Source organism: Anolis sagrei, chromosome 4, assembly GCF_037176765.1.
Source record: "Anolis sagrei isolate rAnoSag1 chromosome 4, rAnoSag1.mat, whole genome shotgun sequence".
NCBI lineage: Eukaryota > Metazoa > Chordata > Lepidosauria > Squamata > Dactyloidae > Anolis > Anolis sagrei.
This window is the reverse complement of record NC_090024.1, coordinates 132,134,781-132,152,787: the sequence shown is the minus strand read 5'-3', so window position 1 is coordinate 132,152,787 and position 18,007 is coordinate 132,134,781. Positions and strand designations below refer to the sequence as shown.

Below are 18,007 nucleotides of genomic sequence, written 5' to 3'. Positions count from 1 at the left end.
TCAGATTATTTGGCAGATTATTTGACCCTTAAAGAATCCCACACCTTATGTGACTGTGGAGCAGAACAGACTACTCTGCATCTGTATGCTTGTCCATTGTGCCCTGCCTCATGTACAGAGGAAGAATTGTTGGAGGCTACAGACAATGCCGTTGCTGTTGCCCATTTTTGGTCAAAAGATATTTAGCCATCTGCAGAGATGTGATTAATAATGCAATTAATTAATAATAATTAATAATTATAATAATATTATTTATTATTAATAATAATAATAATTAATAATTAATAAAAATAATAATTCTATTTGTATCAGTTTTATACTAATTTATGCAATGATTTTGATACGAAATAAATAAAGCAATAAATTTGGCAGTGGAGATTTATATAATCCAGTTCAAAGGGATATTTTAGCGTCAATTGATCCTGGGCTATATGGCAATGTATACTCAGCCTCTGTGCCTTTCCACACAGCTATATAATGCATCATATCAAGGCAGAAAATCCCACATTTTCTGGAATATATGGCAATGTGGACTCAGATAATCCAGTTCAAAGCAGATATTGTGGGATTTCCTGCCATAATAATAATAATAATAATAAACAACTTTATTTATACCCTGTCTCCATTTCCTCAATGAGGCCAAGCCCAAACAACAAAATTACAATAAAATAAGTCCGATATTCTGGGTTATATGGCTGTGTGGAAGGGTCCCCAGTCACAAGTCATAAAATGGTTAGGAAAATAGTATTTTTTAAATTTAAAATATCTAGTTTCCCCTTTTTTAGTTTGTAAAATATTGCTTCCCCGCAATATTTAGCATTTCACAAACATTCTGGGTTTTATTATCTTTCCTTTTAAAAACAATGTTTCAGTAATATACCAAACATAACGGAAAATAAAACCAGGATCGCCAATTTGGGAGACTCAAACAAATTGCTATGATCCTAACATTAATTTTGCTCATTTGCCAACAAATGAGTGTCACTCCAAATTAACAACTCCCCGTTTTAGTGTTAGTTCTATTTTATTTCGGTTGAAAAAATAACTATTAATGTAATCTAACGAAAAAGAGGAGAGAAACCCTTTGGATTCCAACACGCTTTGCTTTTTTAATGCTGAACAAATGCACAGAATGGTTCCCATTATGAATAAATACACACTTTGCCGACACATAGAAACAGCCTCCTGGAAGTCGCAAAACACAATTTTAAATAGAGAGAGAAGGCGCAAGTTGTTGTTGTTGTTGTTTTTGTGGGGGGCAAACCCGCAAAACCAGTTTGTTCCTTTCTGAAAACGAGTCGACCATATCGAGAGAAAGGTTGTCAAAACGCGACTGAAGATCAAAACATTGGGAAAAGGAAAGGAGAAAAACATCCCGGATGTTAATTTTTTTGGGAGAGGGGAGTCACATTCTTCTCCTCCCCCCTCCCCAAAAACACCGAAAATATGCTTCATTGAACAAAACTCATAACAACAATGGCGAGGAGGAGGAGGAAAAATTATACTCCAGACTCTGCTTGATACCTCTGAATCCAGTCCTACCCTAGGTTGCCATGGAGGAAAAACACAACCAAAGCACTCCCAACAGATGGCCATCCAGTCTCTGCTTAACAACCGCCAAAGAAGGAGCCTCCACCACACTCAGAGAGGCAGAGAGTTCCACTGTTCAACAGCTCTTACAGTCAGGAAGTTCTTCCAAATGTTCAGATGGAATCTCCTTTCCTGTAGTTTGAAGCCATTGTTCCAAATCCTACTCTCCAGAGCAACCTGGAGGTCGGGACCACTGGGAGGGTCCAGAGGTATCACAGGGGTTGCCAAAGACCATTAGAAAACTGTATTTTCTGTTGGTTATGGGGGTTCTGAGTGGGAAGTTTGGCCCAATTCTATCGTTGGTAGAGTTCAGAATTCTTTGATTGTAGATGAACTATAAATCCCAGCAACTACAACCCCCAAATGTCAAGGTCTATTTCCCCCCAAACTATACTAGCCATCCCATGCCACGTGTTGCAGTGGCCCAGTCTGGTGATTTGGAAAAGTCATGGGAAAGTGTTGGTTTCTAATATATGTGATTTCTTGATGCTTCTGGGTAAAACTTGTTTTCTGCTCCTCTGGAGCAGTGTTTCTCAGCCTACCCAATGCTGTGACCCCTTAATACAGTTCCTCATGTTGTGGTGAATCCCAACCATAAAATTATTTTCGTTGCTACTTCATAACTGTAATTTTGCTACTATTGTGAATTATAATGTAAATATCTGATATGCAAGATGTATTTTCATTCACTGGGCCAAATTTAGCACAAATACCCAACATGCCCAAATTTGAATACCGATGGGATTGGGAAGGGATTGATTTTGCCATTTGGGAGTTGAAGTTGCTGAGATTTATTGTTAACCTACAATTAAAGAGCATTCTGAACTCCACCAATGATGGAATTGAACCAAATTTGGCACACAGAACTCCCATGGCCAAGACAAAATACTGGAAGGGTTTGGTGGGCTTTGACCTTGGAGTTTTGGAGTTTTAGTTCACCTACATCCAGAGAGCACTGTGGACTCAAAACAGTGATAGATCTGGACCAAACTCGGCATGGATACTCAATATGCCGAAATGGGAACATTGGTGGAGTTTGGGGAAAATAAACCTTGACATTTGGGGGTTGTAGTTGCTGGGATTTATAGTTCTCCTACAATCAGAGAATTCTGAACTCCACCAACGATAGAATTGAAGCAAACTTTCCACACGGAACCCCCATGACCAACAGAAAACACTTAAGGCCATCCAGTCCAACTCCCTTCACCAGGGCAAGAAAACGTAATCAAAGCCTTCCTGATGAAGAGCCATCCAGCCATAGATATAGATAGATAGAGATATAGATAGATAGATATGATTCACACACACACATATATAGTATCCTTGATTTGAAAGGGACCCCTAAAGAAGGACAATGATATGTTGTATGTTCCAGAGTAGGCAAGCCAGACAATCTCTACATCAACAGTGACAAAGAAACAGCAAGAAATACTGTTTCCCCCTCCTCACTGTGACACCCTTTCAGATATATAGCTGTACCAAGCACACTTAGCTTCCAAACCTTTGACAATTTTGCTCACCCTCCTTGCTGAGAAGCATGAACTCGGGTACTGGGATGCTGTGAGGAAGTGTACTCCACACTCTGCTTGATAGTTTAGCACCAGTTGGGCAGGATGCTCTTATAGACTAATCTTGGGCCCCTTCCACACAGCTAGAATATGGCTTATATGGCAGGCATTCTCAGAGGTAGTGAAAATGCCTGCCATAGATGCAGGCGAAACGTCAGGAGAGAATGCTTCTAGAACATGGCCATACAGCCCGGAAAATGTACTACAACCTAGTGATTCCGGCCACGAGAGCCTTCCACAACATATTAAACAGCTCTGGGCTGTTGAGAATGTATTTTGTTATGTAACGTTTCTCTCTTAAGAGAGCTGAGCCGTCGGGATTTGGTGCCCATCCGCTCTTGAGGAAAGCAGCAGCCTTGCATTGCTCGGGAGTTGCCTCAGGGCGGGGTTCCCGGATGTAGCGGACCCAAAGGTGTCCCACCTGGGACTTCGGAGGTAGCCCCGCCCCTCAGCGAGTGACGCCCCCCTCTTCTTTCCCTCCTTGTTGCAGGGCGCGCGGCGTGCGCGGGCTGCGGGGGCCTCATCGCCGAGCGCTTCCTGCTGAGCCTCGACGACGGCCTGTGGCACGAGCGCTGCGTCCGCTGCGCCTCCTGCCGCGAGCCCCTTCGCAGCACCTGCTTCTACCGCGACCGGAAGCTCTACTGCCGCCTCGACTACCACAAGTAAGTGCCCGCGCGCATGCACGCACGCGCTCTCGCTCACTCACCTGCCTCGTGCGCCACATAGGGCGAGGCCTCTCGCATCCTTTTTCAAGGGAAAGGGGTTTTTCCGCTTCTTTTTCCCTCAGGAGCAAGCGAGAGGCGCGGGCGCTAAGCTCCGCCCCTTTCATCTATTTATTTATCGTGTCATCAGCAACCAGACATTTGTATTACATTTTAAACAAAAACAAACAAACAACAGACAAAACACAGAATTTGCAAGCTTGGTAGTTGATTAAATATCCTTTGACCAGTATCTGGCCACTTGGAGTGCCTCTGATGTTGCCACAAGGAGGTCCGCCATTGTGCGTTGCAGCAGGTGGTCTGTAGTTTGCTCTTCTCCACACTCGCATGGCGGGGATTCCACTTTGTATCCATTTCTTAAGATTGGCTCTGCATCTCGTGGTGCCAGAGCGCAGTCTGTTCAGCGCCTTCCAAGTCACCCAGTTTTCTGTGTGCCCAGGAGGGACTCTCTCATTTGGTATCAGCCATTGATTGAGGTTCTGTGTTTGAGCCTGCCACTTTTGGACTCTCGCTTGCTGGGGTGTTCCAGCGAGTGTTTCTGAAGATCTTAGGAAACTATTTCTTAAGTCATTGGCGTGCTGGCTGATGCCCAAACAAGGGATGGGCTGGAGATGTCACTGCCTTGGTCCTTTCACAATTGGCTGCTACCTCCCGGCGGATATCAGGTGGTGCGATACTGGCTAGACAGTGTAATTTTTCCAGTGGTGTAGGGCGCAGACACCCTGTGATAATGCGGCATGTCTAATTAAGAGCCACATCCACTGTTTTAGCGTGGTGAGATGTGTTCCACACTGGGCATGCATACTCAGCAGCAGAGTAGCATAGCGCAAGGGCAGATGTCTTCATTGTATCTGGTTGTGATCCCCAGGTTGTGCCAGTCACCTTTCGTATGATATTGTTTCTAGCACCCACTTTTGGTTTGATGTTCAGGCAGTGCTTCTTGTAGGTCAGAGCACGGTCCAGAGTGAATCCCAGGTATTTGGGTGCGCTGCAATGCTTCAGTGGGATTCCTTCCCAGGTAATCCTCAGAGCTCGGGATGCTTGTCTGTTCTTAAGGTGAAAGGCACATGTCTGTGTTTTAGATGGGTTGGGGATCACCTGGTTTTCCTGTAATAGGCAGTTAGAGCACCTAGAGCTTCGGAAAGCTTCTGTTCAACCATCTCAAAGCTCCCTGCTTGAGCGGTAATGGCACGATCATCAGCATAGATGAAACTCTCTGTCCCTTATGGCAGTGGCTGGTCATTTGTGTAGATGTTGAACATGGATGGAGCAAGCACGCTCCCCTGAGGCAGGCCGTTCTTCTGTTTCCGCCATCTGCTTCTCTGGCCCTGGAACTCAACAAAAAAGCTTCTGTTTTGTAGCAGGTTTCCTATGAGGCGAGTGAGATGGTAGTCCTTTGTGATATTATACATTTTTCTCAGGAGGAGGCGGTGGTTTACAGTATCATAAGCTGCGGAGAGGTCTATGAAGACAGCTCCTGTGATCTGCTGCCTTTCAAAGCCATCTTCTATGTGCTGAGTGAGGTTCAACACTTGCGATGTGCAGCTTTTGCCTTTTCTGAAGCCAGCTTGCTGTGGGATCAGACATGGGTCTATTTTTTCCATAATTCTATGCAAAATAAGTTTCTCCAGAACTTTGTAGAGGTGGCACAACAGGGAGATTGGTCTGTAGCTTTTTGGGTCATTACTGTCTTTGCCTGGCTTTAAGATGGCGATGATTCTTGCTTTCCTCCAGATTTTGAGGATCTGACAGGATGCAGTGCAGTTGTTCATCAGCTCCAGCAGCCAGCTCCTTGCTTTTGGACCAAAGTTCTTGATTTGTTCCATCAGTAGATCATCCAAGCCAGCTGCTTTGCCATTTTTACATTTATTGAGAGCCATGTCCAATTCAGTAGATGTAATGGGTTCATGAACGTTGTTGTTCTCAATCTCTGGTTGTCTGGCTATTGGTTTCTTTCCTACTTTGGTGGCAAAGTTGGGTTTCCCATTCTTCAAGAGTTGTTGTGCTATCTGGTCTGCCTTTATGTTGGCAGGGTATTAGTTTGTGAGGGGTCGTTGCTCAACCGTCTCAGCAGCCTTCTGGCTGCTCCTGCCCATGTCGACCTCTGTGATCAGCTTGATCCACTGTTCTTTCTTGGCTTCAGAGATGGAGGACACAATGTTTTGCGCTACCTGAAGAGTCTGGTCACTAAATGGGTCTTCGTTGTGGAGCCTGTAATAGTTTTCCAACAAGGCAGCTGTTTCAAGAGTAATGCCCTGAAGGTAGTTGGTTCTGCAGCCTCTCGGTATAGAGGCCCGTGAGCAGGTTTTCACTATTTCAATAAAATGCTCGAAGCGACCAGCATCAAAGCAAATGATTTGCCTTGAAGTCTTCATTTCTGGCAGTTCTCTTAAAATAGACTTGGTTCTCATTTTTACAAAAGGACAGTGTTTGCCAATAATGTCAGTAGTTAGAACACTGTGGCAAATGCTGCCTGATAAACTGCAATGTAGCACATATATTCACAACAAATTGATTTGATGGGGGAATCCAGATTTGAAAACTGGTTGAAACCTGTGGGCCCCAAGATGTTTTGGCCTTCAACTCCCAGAAATTTTAACAGCTGGTAAATGACTGGGATTTCTGGGAGTTGTAGGCCAAAACATTATCAACCCACAGGTTGAGAACCACTGGATTAAAAGAAAGCCACTTTTATAAGGGCTGGGCTGGCAATGAGATTGTTACCTTAAATTGGATACATTGTATTAATTATGAGCTTTCCCCCTCCCCTCTGTTCAGTTTTACAAGAGCAGTTTAAACTAAGTCTCCCACCTTAATGTATCTATAACTGAAACATTTGTTACAATCCAGATTTGGCCTTTAGCTTAAGTGCCTCACAGGCTTACTTAATAATATAGACATTAACTGTGGCCAACCAAGTATCCCAACCAACAATTTGTATCTATAATAAGTATGGCATGAAAGGTCACTTTAAAAATGTGAGTTCCCGTTGTTAGCCCCAGTTTTTGTTGATGTAGCAGTTCGGAAACATGTAAATGTGAGTAGCTCCATACTAAGTATAAACAGTTTTTATTACTTCCTTAATTGTCCTAGCCAAATGTTTTGGACAAATGATTTCCTGAAACCTTTGTATGTTTGTGTATAGGCTATACACAAAAGTTGTGTGTTCCATGTTTACATTTATGGTATGACTTCTAAGGAGTCATGACATTACACTCCCCCATGTTAACATCTCCCCCCCCCCCCAAAAAAACCCTTTAACAACATTTGTTATGGTTTAGGCTTATCTGGATATTTAGAATGAAAAACCCTAAATAGCATAGGTGCCTTACTATCATGAGTATTTCACCCATTTGCACACACCGAAAGGAAAATGCTTCCATCAACAATATATTGTGAATTCTTGAGTCCAAAATCATACACTTCAAAATGCCGGCTGATGTCTGTCATCAGTGGGAGTGCTGGAGGTTTGTGGGGTGCCACAGGCACTTCTCTGGTGCTGCCTTCAGCAAACTGAAATGAAGAAATTGGTTCAACTTTCTATAATCGTAGGTAAATCCAGTTCAGCAGTTACTCGATTCAACACAAAAGAGTTAAATTAACCACATTAATCATAAGTTTCTGTAAGAGTTGACATATCAAAAACTGACATCTCAAAATTGTTAGCATAGGAATATACCCAGTATTTTTCTTCACTCTCTTTTTTTTTACACTTCCCATTGTTTTTGCAGTTGACAAAGCAATTTGATGCTTTGATTAGTTATGGTAGTAGGTAAAGGTTTTCCCCTGACATTAAGTCCAATTGTGTCCGACTCTGGGGGTTGGTGCTCATCTCCATTTCTAAGCTGAAGAGCTGGCGTTGTCCGTAGACACCTCCAAGGTCATGTGGCCAGCATGACTGTTACCTTCCTGCCAGAGCAGTACCTATTGATCTACTCAGATTTACATGTTTTCGAACTGCTAGGTTGACAGAAGCTGGGGCTGACAGCGGAAGCTCACGTCACTCCCTGGATTCGAACCTGCAACCTTTCAGTTAACAAGTTCAGCAGCTCAGCAGTTTAACCCACTGTGCCACCGGGGCCCCCATTTTGATTGGTTAAGAACATCATTAAGAGAAATTTAATGCTGAGTGACATTTGTCAGTATGTCACACAATCTTTTTTTATATTATACGGAGAGGTTTTTTGTTGGGCTATAACATCTTAGGACACCATGCACATTTAAGGAGTAATTTCTTTGAAGAGTATAGGATGTTTGTTGTTTTCCTCCATGACGCTAATGGTATTCTCTTAGTCATTTAAGGTTCAGTATTGATTCTGCCTATGGTTGACTTTACATTGTTTCCCTGTGGGCTTTATTTCCTAATGCTGGTCTCAGAAAAGCTTTCTCTTATTGACAGTGGAACTAATCCCTTTGAACAGAAATATCATAATTCCTCTTCACATTGTTCCTTTTCCCCTTCATCCTCATTTACACTAATAGCATTGAAATGATTCCCTTGGTATTCCCTCCAGATTCATGGACAAGTGGGGGCAGTAAATCCTTAAACAAAACTGGTTTCCAAGAGGAGTCAAGCCTTTAGTGCCCAAATTAGGCTCTGCTCTCTGATAAGACAAATGGATACAAGATTTGTTTGAATGTCTCTCCTTGTTTTGGGTAATTTTGAAGATGCACGTTTTCATGAGGTTTTTCTTCTTCTCATGAAATAGTCAAAATATCAATCAAAGGATTATCTTGAGATCATGACAGCTAAATACAGTGCTGCTTTTAGCACCCAACTATGATCTGTTTATTTTGTGCATTTTAAAGGTATTCCCATTATGTTCTGCATCCATTGCAAGGGTAGTTCATTTCCTCAGCACTGAATGTAAGATTTGTTCCTGGGAAATTGTGTTTCATAATCTAGCTAGAAAGCATGCACCTAGACCATATTATTAAGATTATTGCATGGAAATTGGGTGAAGTGGTATACATGAGTGCTAGTCAACCTTTCACATGAGTCACGACAGGAGTGGAGACAGTTACTATAGTGCTAGTACCTTTGCTATTTGACCTAATTCTATTCTAAAATATGGTTTAGAAGCCGAGTGCTCTTGAATTGTTCCACTTCAGAATGTTTGTCCCCAATGACACATGCAAAAGAATGATGGCCAGATGATATGAGAGGTCTATGGACAATAGACATCAAGGAGTGCTTGGCTGCTAGTTTTTACCCTTCTGCCTCTCACGGCAGTTTCTTCCCATTGCACTGCAAACATTCTTCAGGCCTTCTAGAACAGTGGTTTTCAACCTAGGGTCCCCAGGTGTTTTTGACCTTCAACTCCCAGAATTCCTAACAGCTGGTGAACTGGCTGGAATTTCTGGGAGTTGTAGGCCAACAACATCTGGGAACCCCAGGTTGAGAACCACTGTTCTAGAACATGGTTTTAGGGCTCATTGGGGGCTTAAGGGCCGAGGGAGATTTTATCATCATTCTGTTGCCAGAAACACTTATGCTAACAGAAGGACGTCATTGGATGCTGTGCAATCAATGGGTAGCCGTTGCAAGGTGTGAGATTGATGCGAAAAAATGTAAATTGCAGTCAAGAACAAAATAATTAAAAATAGCCTTGCTCCAAATATGATTAAACTTTTGTTTCCATTTTAAAATGTTTCTATAATGTTTAGCAGTCATGACAAACTAGGAAGATTGGAAATCAGGGCCTGGAGTTACTAATACTGAGGTATGATGTTAGCAAATTATTTAAAACATATTCTTGTAGGCAACATAGGACTGCACAGAAAATTAAACTGATCAACAGATGTATATTAATAGATGTATATGAAGGGCGCTGCATGCAGTCATGCTGGCCACATGACCTTGAAGGCGTCTATGGACAACATCGGCTCTTTGGCTTAGAAATGGAGATGACCACCACCAGTTGGACATGACTAGACTTAATGTCAAGGGGAAACCTTTACCTTACTATATGAACACTGAGTTTTCCTTCTTTTTTACTCTTTGCCTGCCTGTTCTCACAACTTCTTCACCATTATATCACGACAAATCTAATGCTCGACACAGTTCCCTTAACATCTGCAAAACTTTTCATGCATGTTCTTTACTGAATGAGCACTTTGTCAACTCCTCAGCTATAATCTACCTCCTGTTTTACAGATTAAGCATCCCTTACCTGGCATTCCAAACTAAAACTGTGCACAAGACACAGTGATATCTTTGCTTTCTGCTGATTTTATGTATACAAACTTTGTTTCGGGCACAAAATTATTAAAATATTGTATAAAAATTGGTTGGGAGTCAGCTGCATCAAAATCACTACTGACCGAAAGATCATGAGTTTGAAGCTAGCTTGGGTCAGAGTAAGCTCCCAACTATTTGTCTAGCTTACTGTCTACCTTTGCAGCCCAAAAGATAGTTATATCTGTCAAGTAGGAAATTTAGGTACCGCTTATGCAGGGAGGCTAATTTAACTAATTTACAACACCATAAAAATCTCCAGCAGTGTGCAAAGGAATGAGGAAGTACTCCATCGGTGTCACAAGTGAACGGTGAAGCGACAGCTCCCCTGGTGGCTGGAATTCGAGCATACCCTCATGAAACTGGAAAGTTAAATAGCCTCTGTGTTTATGTCTATATATGTTGTATGTCTATGGCATTGAATGGTTGCCATGTATATGTGTATTGTAATCCGCCCTGAGATCTCTGTGGGGTGAGAAGGGCGGAATATAAATACTGTAAATAAATAAAATTAACTTCAAGCTATGTCTATAAATTTATATGAAATCTAAATCAATTTCATGTTTAGTTTTGGATCCCATCCCCAAGATACTTCATTATGTACAATACCTGCATACAAATGCAGGTATTTCAAAATCTGGAAAAATATCCCAAATCCAAAACATTCCAAAGAATTTCAGAGAAGGGAGTGTCAGAATGAAGAAAACCGAGAATACTCATTGCTTATAGGAAGAGAGAATTAATTTAATTATTTATATATTTAATCTTCTTTACTGAAAACTAAAGAGCCGGAATGGTGGTGGCACATGAAATGTATGCAACCTTTTAACAGCAACATGGACAAGGTGCATTGCTATGAAAACCATTAGAGGATAAATCTACTTAAGACACACTAAGATAAAAGATCTCCCCCTCCCACCCATGTCTTTCATTCATGCTAATTAGAGAATTACGGGGCAATCTCCCAAGAGGAGCATTAAAAATTTAATGAAATAAAATGTTTATAACTTGGACTATTAGAACTGGGCTTGTTTTAAACGTGGCCCTGAGAATATACTTGGTAGCTGAAAGAGGGGGAGGGAGAGTTCCCACACATGCAATGTAAAGGTCATGCAAATCATAGATTGGCTAGGGTTTGCAGTGTAAGGTTAGTTATTTGTAAAGACTAATGGGAAAGAAATTATCCATCATAGCCCAGGATATCTTGAGAAAGCATAATTTATTTCTATGATGAAAAAGGGTTTCTTCAAGGACTGAATCATTTGTTTCACAGATTGTACAGGCACTTGTCTGTGCTCATATCCATGTTCTTTTGGTGGTAATAATAACATTTCTTCCAACTTCTCAACATTTATAATATTGAGATAGCACATGTATATTGTCTGATAGTGTTAACTCATTATAGAGGGTATGTGCATTTGAGCAGGCATTAGAACCTGTATCCTATTGAAATCATTTACTACCGAGGGACACCTGTACTTGGATATGCATTGCAATATATGTTGATTCTCAATTTCACACAACTAAACAGCTTTTTCAAGAGATTATTTCCTCCCTTCCCCACCAGGGAGTATTGTGGACATGCAAAGGGTTCCAGATAATTATTAACATTGAACTACTATGTCTACATCACAAATCAAGATTAAGAAAAAAAGCTCCTATGGTAACACTAATACCTTACCACCAGCAGCATGGTTTGGGGAACCTGGAGCCCTTTCAGACAGGCCCTATATTTCAGGATCTAATCCCAAGTTTTCTGCTTTAAACTTGATTATAGGAGTCCATACTGCCAGACAATCTGGGTTTCAGCGGTGACCAGGGGAGCATTTGCACAGCTCAGGCTCGTGCGCCAGCTGCGCCCGTATCTCGGGAAGTCTGACTTGGCCATGGTGGTATACGCTCTTGTCACATCCCGCCTGGATTACTGCAACGCTCTCTACGTGGGGCTGCCCTTGAAGACGGCCCGGAAGCTTCAGCTGGTTCAGCGCGCGGCAGCCATGTTACTAACTGGAGCGGGTGGCAGGGAGCACACAACGCCCTTGTTGTCCCAGCTCCACTGGCTGCCGATTTGCTACCGGACCCAATTCAAGGTGCTGGTTTTGGCCTACAAAGCCCTAAACGGTTCCGGCCCAAAATACCTTTCGGACCGCATCTTGGCCTACGAGCCCACGAGGACCTTGAGATCGTCTGGGGAGGCCCTTCTCTCGATCCCGCCTGCCTCACAGGCACGGCTGGCGGGAACGAGGGAGAGGGCCTTCTCGGTGGTGGCCCCCCGGCTGTGGAACACTCTCCCTGCACACATCAGACAGGCGCCCTCCCTCATGTCCTTTCGAAAAAGCCTTAAGACATGGCTGTTCGAGAGGGCATTTAATTAAGTGCTAAACATTACGGTAAAGAGAACTGGAATGGAACAAGGAATATGAGACTGGCTATGATTCCACTAAGAGACGAAGCGGATTTTTAGTGTTGTCTGTAAGTGTTGGTTAGTTTATATGTTGTTGAAACTGGCTTTTTTGTAATTGTCTTTTATGTGTACTGTACACCGCCATGAGTCGCCCTTATGGGCTGAGAATGGCGGTTAATAAGTGCATCAAATAAATAAATAATAAATAAATAAACATGTGCTTCTACATTCTAAGTCAGGGGTCTTAAAAATTTTTAAACAGAGGGCCAAGTCACAGTCCCTCAAACTGTTGGAGGGACGGATTATATATATATATTTAAAAATGAATGAATTCCTATGCACACTGCAAATATCTTATTTGTAGTGCAAAAACTCCCCACTTAAAAACAATACAATAATTAAAATGAATTGTAACAAATATAAACTTATTAGTATTTCAATGGGAAGTGTGGGCCTGCTTTTGGCTGATAAGATAGGATTGTTGATTGCTTTCAAGTCATTTCAGACTTAGGTTCACCCTGAGCGAGGGCCGAGTAAATGACCTTGGAGGGCCGTATCTGGCCCTCGGGCCATAGTTTGAGGACCCCTGGTCTAAGTCATTGATGAAGATATTGAATAGCCCTGGACCCAGGAGAGAACCCTGGCACACTCCTCTAGTCACTTCTCTTCAGAGGAGCTATTGATAAAGCACCCCTGGGTTTCAGCCAGTTAATCAATTGCCAATCCATGTAACAGTAGCTTTATCTAGCCAACAGCATCTGGGGACCTTCTCCTAAAAAGTAAATGTCTTCTGATTTCCTGGCTGCAGTTTACATCTGCAGTAATCTTCATGCCTAGAAATATAAGGTCTATCACTGCCTCCACATTTATCTCGATAAAACAGTGAAGAGTAGAGACATCAGACTGGCAACAAAGATCCACAACCTGTAGCAACCTATGGATGTAAGAGCTGAACCATAAGGAAAGAAAATAGATGCTTTTGAACTATGATGCTGGAGGAAAATTCTGAGAGTGCCTTGGCCCACAAGAAGATCCAACCAGTCCCTACTCCAGGAAATAAAGCCCAACTGCTCACTGGAAGGAAGGTTATTAGGGGTAAAAAATGAAGCACTTTGGCCACATAATAAGAAGACGGGAAAGCTTGGAGAAGACAATGATGCTGAGGACAATAAAAGGAAAAAGGAAGAGGGGCCAATCAAGGGCAAGATGGATGAATGTTATCCTTGAAGGGACTGGTTTGACTTTGAAGGAACTGGGGGTGGCTGTGGCTGACAGGGAACTCTGGTGTGGCCTGGTCCATGAGGTCACGAAGAGTTGGAAGCGACTGAACAAATAAACAACCACAAAATCTGAGGACCTTATCACACACAGTAGGCCCTTTTCCTACTGTTGCCTACACATGCTGTGATATGGCACAAGGTCTATTCTGTGAGACCCTCATGGGCACTCATAGGTAAAGAATCAGGTCTTCCATGCCAGTGACATGTCTTTTGGGACGTGTTTTTGGGGTGGTCCTTTCATCCTGCTCCATTCTCCTTTCCTAAAATAGCCAGCAGCGCACTTCTTGTGGCAAAGAAAGATCATGAATAAAGCCAAAATGTTTTCTATTTTCCCATTATTATTTACTTCAAAATAGATTTATTTATTTAGTTATTATTTAGCATATATCCCGTATTTCTCAGCCCAAAGGTGACCCAAGACAGAAGTGTGCAGCTCCATTAGAACAAAAAAATGTTTTTATGTTTCGCTATTGTGATGGAAGCAATAAACTTGTGTGGTTGCACAGTAGCTTCCTCCCAAGAAATCTTTAAAAAAGGAAGAAAGTGACATAGAGGAACATGGTCCTTCCAGTCCAACCCTCTCCCATGCAGGAAAAACACAATCAAAGCTTCCTCAACAGATGGTCATCCAGTCTGTTTAAAAACCTCCAAAGAAGACGCCTCCACCATATTCTGAGGCAGAGATTGGGAGGAGTTATCTGTTCTGTTTGCCGATATTTGCATTCATCTTTAGGGTCAAGGTAGGATTGCCAGTTGCATGCGGGATGGGGCAACTGCAATCCTTAACAGATCAGGAAGCAAGACAAGATATTGTGATGCTACATTAAGCAGACAAAGTTCTTCACTTTCCAAACTCCAATTTTCAGCAGCAGCTGTCAGATCTTTATAATGATGGTTTCATTGCCAGTGGAGGAGAGTGAGTAAGTGAGGGGGAAGAGACAGAGAGGAAAGGCAGTTCTGTTCCGGGCATCAAGAACAAATCTGAGGATTTCACCTTCCTGTTCTCTACTGGTGAGGCAATAGCCTTTTGGGAGTTTGCAACTAAAAGCTAGAGCTTAGGAGGTGTGGGAGGATGGGTACCTTTATCTGCTTGGCAGAACCTTATAGTATCTTGTCCTTCTGCAGGATGGGTTAAGGATTAAAGTTATAGGAGTTCTGTCCTGTATCCATCTAACAACTTTAGACCACAGTGATGCATTGTTGCTCACTTTTCTTTTTCTTAGTGTTCTCTTATGACAATTATTATTTTCCAAATTTGAAATAGATGAATAAAATAATTTGTTTGGAAACAAGATAGTCACTGGCTGAATGCTTGGCTGCTGTTAAGACATTGCTGACCCTGAACCTTGTGGATGCAACAAAGCTCTCTCAACAAATTTACCAGAAGCCATTTGAGTAGGAGGTGCCCATTTTCAATGCAGATGTCATATGATGTATGGAAATGGATTAAGTAATAGTTTGCAGTAAACCTTCTGGGTGCAAAACTTTGCTGGGAACCTTTCAGTTGCTTTAAATGTTGCCTGGTTATATTCAGTGGCTTTCTCCTTGGTGTGCAACATAAGGTTTATGCTTAAAAATGGAAAATGATGGAGATAGCAACTGTTATCGGTATCTGAAGACTGAAGAGTAAAAATATGGGAAATACGGTACCTTGATTTTTCCCCATGTAGAAACAAAAACAGGAGGTTTATCTAATTCACTGTATCCATATTGCAGAATTCTAGCAATTTTATACCACATTAACTGCCATAGCTCAATATTTTGGATTTTGTTGATGTTTGCCCTTCTCTGTTAGAGGGCTCCTGTGCAATAACAAACTACAAATTCCAGGATTTGGAATATGTGGCAGTGTGGACTCGGATAACCTAATTCAAATCAGATAATGTGGGATTTTCTGCCTTGATATTCTGGGACATAGGGCCCTGTGGAAGGGCCCTGGGTAAACATGCTTTAGGATTGCGTTGTAGATAGGTTGTTTAGAATCATAGAATAATAGAGTTGGAAGAGACCACATGGTCCTTCCAGTCCAACCCTCTGCCATGCAGGGAAAGCACAATCAAAGTTTCCTTAACAGACGGCTGTCCAGGCTCTGTTCAAAACCTGGCTATCCAGATGATATAGCAACCCTGTTTAAATATGTAATGTGAAAGAGCCCCATGTTGAGAATCAGATCTTCTGTTGTGATCTGAAATCAGCTCTTAAGAAGTAGAAGTAAAAGAGAGTGTCATCCCCAAGGACTTCTTGGCCAAGGCTTCCTGTTTGCTTCTCACTTCCTTTCCAAATGGAACTTCAGTGTCTACATTTAGTTCCAATTCTCATGATCACAGTCGCAGAAAAATTATTCTCATGATCACAGTCGCAGAAAAAATTATCAGTTAGAAAGTTACATTAACAAAGAGTTGTGGGAAACCTATTTGCCAGAAAGAGTGTAAAGACAGGTTCCTTTTGTATCCCCAGCAGCCTTCTGTTTCAGAGGAAAGTGTGTATGTGTGTCTTGAAATACCTTTCTTCTGCCAGTGGCCCACACCACAATGATCAAAAAGGCAGATAAATTGCTAAATGGTAGCAAGGTGGAGAAGCCTTGTCTCTTCCAAGAGGAGAGATGTCTTACAGAGCATAGAGAGCAAAGACATGGTAACCTTTACCAGGTTTCCAGAAAAATGTAAATCCCATTTGCTTTTTCCTAGGTTTCTTGAGAACTGAAATGGGTGTTCCCAGATGGAAAGGAAATGAGAGAAAGCCATATAGATATATCAAGTGATAGACTGGTGGATCAATAGAAGCTCATTGTGGTAAAGTAGATGCATGTTGTGGATCTTAGATTTCTGTTAAGTAGTTTCAAAGAATTAATAAGTGAAGTTCTTTTGGAAGGGCTAATTGCATTTTTCTTTGTCTTGAGTATATGGTGTGGCCTTTTGAACCCTTTTGAACTCATACATCTCAGACAATACATTTAATGGAGCATAAACCTAAGTAAATACGATTTATATATTTATATTTGCTAGTATTCCATTCCATTTCCTACTACGATGTAACACATAGAAGAGAAACAAATTGGCAGATGTGTGGTTGATAAGGGTATAGAATATTTTTTCCATGTCAGGAACAACTTGAGAAACTGCAAATTGCTTCTGGTGAGAATTGGCCATCTGCAAGGACGTTGCTCGGGGATGCCCTGATGTTTTACCATCCTGTGGGAGGTTTCTCTCATGTCCCTGCATGAGAAGCTGAAGCTGACAAATGGGAGCTCACCCCGCTCCCTGGGTTTGAACCACTGACCTTTCGGTCAGCATTCCTGCTGGCACATTGCACCGCTGGGAGCTCCAGGCTATAGAAATGAAGGAATTTATACTGGGAGAAAAATTGGGGAAGTAGTATTAGTGGGAGAACAGAGGGTTAGTTTTCTGTAGTTATATGCATATGTGTGTGCACGCGCACATGCTTTCCTCCACAAAGAATATGTTTCAAACCTTTCAGACAATTAGGCATGTTGGTCTGTTGAAGGAAACAAATGACAAGTATGGCTTCTTGTAACAATCTTATGATGCCATGACTCTTTGAAAGGAACTGCACTTATAATTTGTTCTTGCAATGACCAACGTGAGTAATTGCCTGAAAAGATCAATGCAGGATTTCCAGCTGAAGCATCCACAGCAGGTAGAGGTCCAGCAGTCACCAGCCACTCCCTTTCCAATGCCAGAGATACAGCTTAATGGTGTAACATTAGAAAATGTTGACCATTTCCGCTACCTTGGCAGCCACCTCTCACCAAAGTCAACATCGACACCGAAATACGACACCGCCAAAGCTCTGCGAGTGCAGCATTCTTCTGAATGAAGCAGAGAGTGTTTGAGGACTGCGACATCCGTAGGGATACCAAGGTGCTTGTTTATAAAGCTATTGTCCTCCCAACCCAGGATATATGCCTGCGAGACGTGGACAGTCTACAGACGTCACATGCAACTCCTAGAACGATTCCATCAGTGCTGCCTCCAGAAAATCCCACAAATCTCTTGGGAAGACAAGCTGACAAATGTCAGCTTGCTGGAAGAAGCAAAGTCCACCAGCATTGAAGCGATGGTCCTCCACCATCACCTCCGCTTGACCGGCCACGTTGTCCGGATGCCCGACCACCGTCTCCCAAAGCAGTTGCTCTACTCCGAACTCAAGAATGGAAAACGGAATGTTGGTGGACAGGAAAAGAG

The 18,007-nt window shown here is 42.3% G+C and overlaps 1 protein-coding gene across 1 annotated transcript in view; it reads left to right on the top strand.

Annotated features, from left to right (window-relative positions):
* The window catches only part of LMX1A (LIM homeobox transcription factor 1 alpha), a 40,172-nt gene that overhangs the window by 2,982 nt on the left and 19,183 nt on the right, over positions 1–18,007 (top strand). Inside the window, exons 2-3 of the mRNA XM_067467049.1 lie at positions 1,646–1,656; positions 3,649–3,820. Coding sequence (XP_067323150.1) covers positions 1,646–1,656; positions 3,649–3,820 — 183 coding nt within the window. The remainder of the gene's footprint in view (positions 1–1,645; positions 1,657–3,648; positions 3,821–18,007) is intronic.